At 41.6% G+C, this 10,312-nt stretch overlaps 1 protein-coding gene across 1 annotated transcript in view; it reads left to right on the top strand.

The window, feature by feature from the left end:
- The window catches only part of KDELC1 (KDEL motif containing 1), a 16,009-nt gene extending 7,976 nt beyond the window's left edge, over nt 1-8,033 (top strand). Inside the window, exons 6-10 of the mRNA XM_008065007.1 lie at nt 477-714; nt 2,689-2,898; nt 3,903-3,992; nt 6,012-6,119; nt 7,802-8,033. Coding sequence (XP_008063198.1) covers nt 477-714; nt 2,689-2,898; nt 3,903-3,992; nt 6,012-6,119; nt 7,802-7,819 — 664 coding nt within the window. The 3' untranslated portion in view covers nt 7,820-8,033. The remainder of the gene's footprint in view (nt 1-476; nt 715-2,688; nt 2,899-3,902; nt 3,993-6,011; nt 6,120-7,801) is intronic.
- The last annotated feature ends 2,279 nt before the right edge of the window (nt 8,034-10,312 follow it).

Here is a 10,312-nt window from a genome sequence, read left to right as displayed (position 1 = left end):
CCTCCTTCCTTCCTTCCTTCCCTCCTTCCTTCCTTCCTTCCTTCCTTCCTTCCTTCCTTCCTTCCTTCCTTCCTTCCTTCCTTCCTTCCTTCCTTCCTTCCTTCCTTCCTTTCGGGGTCTCACGCTGTTGCCCAGGCTAGAGAGTGCTGTGGCACCATCACAACTCACTACAGCCTCAACCTCCTGGGCTCAGATGATCCTTCTACCTCAGCCCTCTGAGTTGGGTTTACAAACACACCACCACACCTGGCTAGTTTTTTGATCTGTTGTAGAGACAAAGTCTCACTGTGTTGCCTAGGCTTGTCTCAAACTCCTGGGCTCAAGCACTCCTCCTGCCTTGGCCTCCCAAAGTGCTGAGATTATAGATGTGAGCCACCATACCCAGCCCTTGGTTTTCTTTCTTTGGTGAATTCTTCCAACAAGCTTGGTGATGTGATAGTTTGAGAAGATAATCTATTGTACTTTTTGTCTTCTAGAGTAAGTCTGGATATGATGTCTGTGCAAGCTAACACGGGTCCTCCCTGGGAAAGCAAAAACTCCACAGCTGTCTGGAGAGGGCGTGACAGCCGCAAAGAGAGACTTGAGCTGGTGAAACTCAGTAGAAAACACCCGGAACTCATAGACGCTGCTTTCACCAACTTTTTCTTCTTTAAGCACGATGAAAGCCTGTACGGTCCCATTGTGAAACACATTTCATTTTTTGATTTCTTCAAGGTATGACATCATCAGTGACCAACCCTTTCTGTTTTTCTAATATATGTACACATAGTGCTTTAGGGAAGAGCCTGTAAGTTAGACAGGGTGGGAGAGGTGAGCACAAAACTTACTAAATATTAAGGCATGAGAGTCCTGGGAATTGGTTTGGCATCCTGGGTCTGTACTCACTACCCAGTCCTTATATTAAATATGCACCAAGGCAGCTTGGAGCTTGGATAGAGGAGTAGAGCTATCATTTTTTCCCAGCTAATTTTCAGATAAGCACATGTCAGCTCCAAATCTTTTTTTACTAAGACACACATGTAAGTCATTTTATAAATACTTCTCCCAAGGCCATGTTATCACAACAGACTGAAGATGACAGAAACCATTTGTTTCTTATCAGGCCTTCTGGTGGGAAATGACTTGAAACCCATCCAAATGTTCTGCCAGGGAATTCTGGGGTTTAGGAATTGTTTTTTGTGTCTAGACTGTGGACTGCTCATATTTCCCAGAGAGTAATTGTCTTTCTAACAACTCTCTTTTTAAGGCAGTAGGCAACGCCCTGCTCTTTAGACCCCTGGGTGTTTCTGAAGTCCCATGTGATAGAGAGAAAGATGGGCAAAAGGTAATCACTTGCCTCTTGTATGTGAGAAGGCAAGTGATTAACGAGTTCTTTCTGCCCAGTTCTGTCTGCCCTTCTGCCCTATAGATGGCCAGGGTTTTTTGTTTGCTTGCTTGTTTTGTTTTGTTTTGTTTTTAAGACAGGGTCCCACTCTGTTGCCCAAGCTGGAATGCAGAGGCGTGATCACAGCTCACTGCAGCCTCAACCTCCTGGGCTCAAGCAGTTCTCCCTGAAGCTGGGACTCCAGGCATGCACCACCACACCTGGCTAATATTTTTACTTCATATTGAGACAAGGTCTCGCTGTGTTGCCCAAACTGGTCGCAAACTCCTGAGCTCAAGCGATTCTCCTTCCTCCACCTTTCAAAGCTGAGATTACACCACAACTGGCCTAGGTTTCTTTCTTTCTTTTTTTTTGAGTTTTTGAGTTGGAGTCCCATTCTGTTGCCCAGTCTGGAGTTGCAGTGGCACACTCACAGCCACCCTAGTGTCGACCTGCTGGGATCCAATGATCCTTCCACCTCAGCCTTCCAAGTAGCTGGAACTACAGGTACATGCTACCACGCCTGGCTAATTTTTTAATTTATTTTTTATTGTAGAGACGAGGTCTCTCCAAGTTGCCCAGGCTGGTCTCGAACCCACGGGCTCAGGCATTCTACTCACCTCAGCCTCCCAAAGTGCTGGGATTACAGGCTGAGCGACTGAGTCTGGCCTAGGCTTTCTTTTGATGAGTTATATGAAGGTAGGTAGGCCTAAAGAATGCTATAAGTTGAATTGTCAGCTTTTTCCATATACATATCTCAAAGATTTTGGAAAGAAATGGTTACAGTCAAAGACAGCGAATATGATCCATCCTTCCTCAGAGGTAGGGGTGTTACATCATGCCTTGGCTTCATTCCTGCCTGTTGAATTTTCTACAGTTAAAGTCTGTTGACTACCACAATTCTACGAGTATTTTTATTCACAGATATTCTTGCTCCAGAGCTTGCTAATTTCCTTCAGGCATATATGTGGCCATCTGGTGTTTAAAAAGTATGGTTAACATGGCTCAGAATATACCATCCAATCAATAAAGAGGAAATGCAAAATCATAGATGAGTCTACTCTTCCCTGCATAGCTGCCTCAGGACAACAGTTTTACTATTTTATTGGCTGCTTCAAATTAGACTTGCATCCCCTTTGTAAAATTTAGGAGCACATCAAAATGAACATTTAGTTCTAGGTAAACCTAAATGGTGAAGGCAGAGGACAGTATCTGGTCAGTTTGTATCTGAGTGACAAGGGTTGACCTGTGGAGTGGGGAGGAGAATACGGAGTGAAGAAGAGGAAACGTAATAGAGGTTCTTATACTTGACTGCTGTTTTGCAGCATAAGTATCAAATAAATATTGATGGCACAGTAGCAGCTTATCGCCTGCCCTATCTACTGGTTGGTGACAGTGTTGTGCTGAAGCAGGACTCCATCTACTATGAACACTTTTACAATGAGCTACAGCCCTGGAAACACTACATCCCAGTAAAAAGCAATCTGAGCGATCTGCTAGAAAAACTTAAATGGGCCAGAGATCACGATGAAGAGGTAAGGTCAGTCTCCTCAAAGGCTTTCTTTCACTGTACCCCAATATCACAAGTCTGTTTGAAATGTCTTGTGCCTGGAAAGTGTCCAGGATGCTCAGGTATAGACTTTTGCCTGTAAATGGGCAGCTGCCTGCTCCTAGATAGCCCAGCAGTTCCCTTGGGGTGAATGTAGGCATTGGGTCTTGGATTAACTGCCCATTCTGCATGTGACCGGAAAGTTAAACCTTGGCCTTGATCACACTTTTTTTTCAGCTGGGTTGTTTTGAGCCACAAGCTCTGTCTCTACCAGCAGTGTGAAATTAAGATGGTCAGTCTGGACCAGGCACAGTGGCTCATGGCTGTAATCCCAGCACTTTGGGAGTTGAAGGTGGTGGATCCTAGGAGTTCAAGACCAGCCTGGGGCAACATAATGAGACCTCATCTCTACAAAAAAAAAAGTAGCTGGACATGGTGGTGTACGCTTGTAGTTCCAGCTACTCCAGAGGCTGAGGCAGGAGGATCACTTGAGCCCAGGAGTTCAAGCTACACTGAGCCATGATCGTGCCACTGCATTCCTGTCTGGACAACAGTGAGAACCCCAAGTGAAGAAAAAAAAAACCCAGTCTGGCAGGCTCAATCACTAATGGTGCTATGGATTAAAATGAAGGATTGCATGAAATAAGCTTTAAGCTAATTGTCTGCTGAAATTTGTGAAGCAGTGCATTCAGCTTCACCTTGCATTTACTTTACAGAGTCATTGTTACTTTGTTTGGTGTGTACCCTCTCTGCCCAAGAGAGCCTTCATTATAGAAAGCCCAATAGGGCTTAAAAACCTCCCTTTGACTTGAACAACAAGTCAAACAAACATTCTGAAAAATGTTCCTTTCGCCACCTAAGACTACTCCCAAAGATATGTTTCCTGGTATTGGCCCGCTGTCTGTCTACTGTGAAAAGCAGTTTGCCTGTGTCTACTTGGGAAAAAAAAGATGTACCATTAATGAATTTTTGTTGTTGTTTTTCCTGTAGGCAAAAAAGATAGCAAAGACAGGACAAGAATTTGCAAGAAATAATCTCATGGGTGACAATATATTTTGCTATTATTTCAAACTTTTCCAGGTTAGTATCTTCTAAGAAAATCTTAAATAGCTTATAATTGGACACATTAAGAACAAATAATACTTAACTTAACCATTTCTAAAAGTATGTTAATACAAGGAGATAAATGTACCTCTGTAGGTGAAAATTAGTAACAAATATTAAGTAATAATAAAAAATAGTTGAACACCAAAGATTAGCTAATGGAGAATGTTACAACATCAAGGAAAAAGTGCTAATGTTAGAACTATGTGGTATGTGAGTAAGAAATTGGCCTCTAAGGCCAGACACAGTGGTTTAAGCCTGTAATCCAGCACTTTGGGAGGCCAAGGTGAGAGGTTGCCTAAGCCTGGGCAACTTAGTGAGACCTCGTCTCTAAACAAATCAAAAGATTAGCTGGGTGTGGTAGCGTGTGCCTGTAGTTCTAGCTACATGGAAGGCTCTCCTGAGCCCAACAGGTCAAGGCTGCAGTGACCATGAGTGTGCCACTGCATTCCAGCCTGAGTAACGTACTGAGAGTTCGACTCAAAAAATAAAAAATAAAAATAAGGAAATTGACCTCTGATCCTACAAAGTATTTGTACATATATTCATATTTTGTCTTTGTATTATATTGCTGCTGCTTACAGTTTCTTTTTAAACAATGCAAGGTGTGTTGGGCCTCTTGTCCTGACCCCAAATGACTTCTCTTGGAAGTCATTTCCATAGACCTAAGTATTTAGGGATTGTAATCAATGCTTATCTGACAATTTAAAAGGTTTTTTAGAAAATGCAATAGTCAGGCGAGGCATGGTGGCTCACACCTGTAATCCCAACACTTTGAGAGTTCAAGGCAGGGGAGGATCATTTGAGCCCAGAAATTCAAGACCAGTTCAGGCAACATAGCAAGACGTCATCTCTACAAAAGTTAAAAAAATCAGCCAGGTGTGGTGGTGTGTATCTATACTCCCAGCTACTCAGAAGACTGAAGCAGAAGGAACTCCTAAGCCAAAGTGGAGGCTACATTGAGTGTGATGGTGCCACTGCACTCTGGCCTGAGCGACAGAGTGAGACCCCAACTCAAAAAAAAAAAAAAAGGCCAGACATGTAGCTCATGACTGTAATCCCAGCACTTTGAGAGGTGAAGGTGGGAGAATTACTTGACCCCAGGAGTTCAAGACCATCCTAAGCAACATAGCAAGACCTTGGCTCTACAAAAAAATAAAGTAATTAGCCTGGCATGGTGGTACATGCCTGTAGTCCAAGCTACTCAAAAGGCTGAAGGGGAAGGATCACCTGAGCCCAGGAGGTCGAGGCTGCAGCAAACCGTGATTGTGCCACTGCACTCCAGCTTGGGTGACCAAGTGAGACCCCAAATAAAAAAAATACAGTAATAAACAAGTTCTTTGCTAATAATAGTACTAGATCTAAACTAAGATTTCTACCTCTCAGTGACAGATTTTAGGCCCCATATCTGAGACTCTGCTACAGAACAAAGTTGGCTGTTTCTAGTCTGTACTGGCCCTTCCCCATTTTGTAACCTTCCCTTGAGGAAGAGATGCAGTGGCTGAACCATGTAAAGAGATTTCTTATATGAATTTCTAAAGATCCATGGGGTATTGTTCATTCATTCAGATAATATTGAGCATAAGCACTTAGCACAGTACCTCACCCAGAGTAAGCAAATGAAGAAAATGATGGAGACTTGTGCAGGCTGTGATGAGGAAAGCAGAAATAGATTCTGTTCTCAAATTCTCAGTCTAGGGAAGATTGTGTGCAAAATTATTTTTACTATAAGGAAAAAAGCTTGTTACAAAAACAAGTCAGATACATTCAGGATACAATAACAAGAGGTCAGTTAGGAGCAGAAAGACAGTGTTGAAAGAACAGCCACCTCTCAGAAACTCTGTTGTTGGGTATCTAAGGCAGGTATATATGGAGGACTTTGTAGACCCCATACAATTTAAGTGGACGGAGTCTTCATAAATTCCAGCATGTCTTATTTGGCGAATGTACTTAGAGTGTTGTGTAAGGAATGCTTTTGTGTTGTTGCTCAAACAGGAATATGCCAGTTTACAAGTGAGTGAGCCCCAAATCCGAGAGGGCATGAAAAGGGTGGAACCACAGACCGAAGACGACCTCTTTCCTTGCACGTGCCATAGAAAAAAGGTAACCAGAACCAACCTTCTGGCCAGTGTCAGAGTAAGAACTAACACTGATCCAGATTTTCAGTCACTCTTCTAGTCATTCAATCAGATAACAAGTATTTGAGTTCCTCCTGAGGCCTGCAAGCAATTCAGTTTTCCACAGAGAAAGACATAGTCAATGATGATAACACACCAAAAAACGATGCTAAAAAGCTGTTAAATGAGAAGACATATTAGCTCCCTGGCAAAGCTTAGGGAAGCCTTTTTTTTAAATGTTAAAATTCAGATCATGTGTTATTTTTGAGGAGATGTTCACAGTTTGAAAAGAATGTTCACATGTATTACATCCTCATCTCCTTGTGAGATAAGTTTGGCAAATTTCATCATCCTAGTTTAGAGTACAAAAAAAATGTGTGACCAGGACTGTTTATGTTAGCAATTGTCCATTTAAAAGTAATTTCTGTTGATACCACTACATAAGAATGTTCTTAATAAAAGTCAGATTCACATCTGGACTCGAAAGGAATAAAGGACCTTGTAGGTCATCCAATAAATGCCTTCATTTTATGGTTAACAAAACTGAACTCAAAGAAGGATTTAGCTCAGAATCATCTATCTGGGTTATAGCGAAACTAGTCTCTCATCATCAGATTCTGTGTATCTTTGAATGTAAAGACATAGTATGGTGGGAGACTGTTGTTTTGATTATTGTTGTTTTTTTGTTTGAAGGAATATAAATTGCATAAACTGTGAGGGGTGTGTGTGTGTGTGTGTGTAAAACATATGCTGGACTGACATTTATCTTAAGCAGTATAATCATGTTTCTGAATGAACAAACTCAAAATTGTGGTAATGTGACCAAACAGGAGAAGGCAGATTTGGCAAGGATTATGTCCACCTTCCAAGGAGGTTTAAAAGGAATTAAGGTGAGACTGGCCCCAGTGATGTAACACAACCAACTCACATGAGCTCACCCATTGTTAAATATGCAGGAATTTTGCATACTGGTTAATATGGAATCAACCAGATGGGAGTATTTATACCATGACAGTCAGCACATGCTGCAAATCAGAACTTGGGTTGTTTTGTTTCTGTCTTTGTTTTTTGGAAAACTGATTCACCACTACTAGCTGGCCCTTAGAAGTGGTACATCTGTCAGAGCGCCAAGGTTATAACATCAGTTAAAGCCAGTGACAAAACAGGAGTTGCCAAAGCAAAAGGTACCCCCTCACCAAGTTTGTGATTTGGTATCAGAACACATCTCACTTAGGCTCTATGTGAAGCTGGGCAGCTTCCTTTCTCCACTCCTGGTTAATTGTTTGTCTTTGAGTGATTTAGAAGAGATACACAATCAGTATCTTCCATTGATTAATGGAAGTTAGGAGCCAAAATGATGGCTTTATTTTTTGCTCGTTGTCTATTCTAGGCTTTCACTTGTATTGTTCATAACACAAGGCCTTTACAATAATACGGGCCTGTGGATGTTGGGGTTCCCCAATAGTAGCCTGTGAAACACAGTGTGATCTTACCCTTGATTGATTCTGATCTTCCAGGAATAGTGCTATGCCCTAAAAGCCTCTGGAAACAACTTGACTCTTTTCCTCTGTTCATCTTTAGGAGAAAATAATTAGTAGGCGATTGTAAGTCTTCTTCACTCATATCAAACTTTTTAATGGCTTTAAATATTTTGCTTCTTAATTGCAGACCAAAGATGAACTCTGAAATCCACAATACCTTCCGTTCAAATAATGGTGCTCTGAAGACTCTTCTTAACTGAAAAGAAGAATGTTTTTTAAGTATTAATTCCATGGACAATATAAAATCTGCTATGTGATGGCTTGGATTATGAAGATATGTTTCTACTCATTATGCAGTATTCTCATGGCCTTTAAAGCACATTTTTAGAATTTTATAATAAAACCACCTTTATTTTAAATACCTATTTTGTGCTAATTATTAGCTGTCTTTGGACCACGGAGCAGTAAAAAGAAGAGGGAATCTGGGTCCTTGACTCTCAGCAGCCCAGACAACCTGTCCAGACTTGTTTTACATGACTCAACAATAAATCTCTTTCTCTTTTAAGGATAGTCAGTCACTCACAGCTAAATGTAATTCTAACTAATGCATCATACAAGGCCTTTTGTTACCTGGCCTCTTCCTACATCTTTAGTTAAACCTCTCAGCATTTCCAAATGTGAACTCTGTAGTCTGACAAAACCAGTCCCCTCCCAGTTATGTCAATACCTGTTTCCTTGCCTTCTGGTACATGTCTTTCCATTGATCTGGAATGACATAACCCTCTCTCTTCTTCATCCGGCTTAGGCATTCCTTCAGTGCTCCTTCCAGAAATCTGGAATCACCTCCTCTGAATCTCTTTCCCTGCATAGTATCATTGTATTAACTATAGTATGTGCTAATTATCTATCTCTTTCCCTTTCCCGATCTTAAGCATCTTGACTGCAGAGACCATGCTTTTCTTCTGGGTAGTCCAAGGTCTAATAGGATGCCTGCAACTAGAAAGGCAGATAAATACTGAATGGGTGAATGAATGAAAATCACCTTGAAATGCAGTTAAAAGAATTAAAAAGGAACTAGAAATCCTAACATTGAACTATATGAATCATGTTCTACAAATTCCTTTACTTAATATTTTCTCTTCCACCCATCTTTGTTAAATAATTTTCTATGTTTTTTAAATTGTGAAATATGCACACAGAAAATTATAAAACGTGTATCTGCAGCTTAAAAAGTAATTATAAGAGGCTAGGCTGAGCACAGTGGCGCATGCCTATAATTCCAGCACTTTGGGAGGCCAAGGCAGGAGGATTGCTTGAGCCCAGGAGTTCGAGACCACCCTAAACGAAATAGTAAGACTTCATCTCTATAAAAAAAAAAATCAAAATCAAAAAGTTAGCTGGGTATGGTGGCACATGCCTGTAGTTCCAGTTACTTGAGAGGCTGAGGCAGAAGGATTACCTGAGCCCAGGAGGTCAAGGCTGCAGTGAGCTGTGATCATGCCATTGCACTCCAGCCTGGGTGACAGAGTGAGAAGCTGACTTTAAAATATATATATATATATATATAATATGAAAACATCCACATAACTACAATAATTCTTTGCTTGACCGAACTTTCACCAGGCTCCTGAACCTTCTAGGCCCATCTGTGCACTGCCTTGAAAAATCAAGTTTTAGCCAGAAGCCTGCTAAGTCAGTTTAACAGAAATCTCCCAACCTCCATATCTGATCACTTTCCATATCTAGTCAGGTTTCTCTTCCTCCACCATCCCCCAGATCATGTCTGATCCCACTGGCTGTTTTCAGCAACAATCCTATTCGGTGTGTGGAACCAGGAACTCCATCACCCGGATGTTTCCTCTTCGTAATTGTAAATCCACCGACACCTACCATTCTTGGCTATAAATGCCCACTTGACCATGCTGTAACCAGAATTGAGCCTGATTCTATACTGAGGCATCCTTTCTCTTACTGGAATAGTCCCAAGCAACATGTATTTGAAATACTCTATTGTCCAGCTCTGGATTTTCTTTAGCGCTACCACTCGAGTTCAGAAACAGAACATTACTAGTACCTTAGACATGGCCTCCATGCCCCACCCTATCACATCCCCTCCTGGCTTTCAGGTAACCACCATCATGGTGGTTGAGATCATCTTTTTTTCTTTTGTACAGAGTTGCGGGGTAAAAGTGTGGGCTTGCAACATAAGTAGGCTGCATGCTGATGAAGTTTGGGCTACAAGCTGGTCCTCCCTCCCCATGGTAATGGACCAGGTACGTGCAACCCCCACTCCTCCCTCCCTCCCTCACCTAGCCATGCCCCCCCACCCCCCACAACTGCTGATCCCACCTCCCACCTAGCATGACAAATATTCAGGCCTGCGGTATTCAGTTCTTTGTTTCTGTAACAGTTCACTTAGTATGATGGTGTCCAGCTGCATCCAAGTTGCTGCAAAGGCCATGTTGAGATCATCTTTTCCTTGGTTTTATTTATAGTTTTACCACATACATATGCGTCTTTAAGCAATATAGTTTAATCTTGCCTATTTCCAAATGGATATAAGTGGAATCATACCAACCATCATTTTTTGGTTGCTTGCCTGTTAGTGCACATAGGGACCGTTTATTCATTTTGATATGTAGACAATATTTCACCATATAAGCATAATCACTTTATTTTACCCTTCCATTGTAGATGA

This window comes from Carlito syrichta, unplaced genomic scaffold (assembly GCF_000164805.1).
Source record: "Carlito syrichta isolate Samal-C Ts95f unplaced genomic scaffold, Tarsius_syrichta-2.0.1 Scaffold308132, whole genome shotgun sequence".
NCBI lineage: Eukaryota > Metazoa > Chordata > Mammalia > Primates > Tarsiidae > Carlito > Carlito syrichta.
The sequence above is the reverse complement of the archived record's forward strand: the minus strand, read 5'-3'. Positions and strand labels throughout refer to the sequence as shown.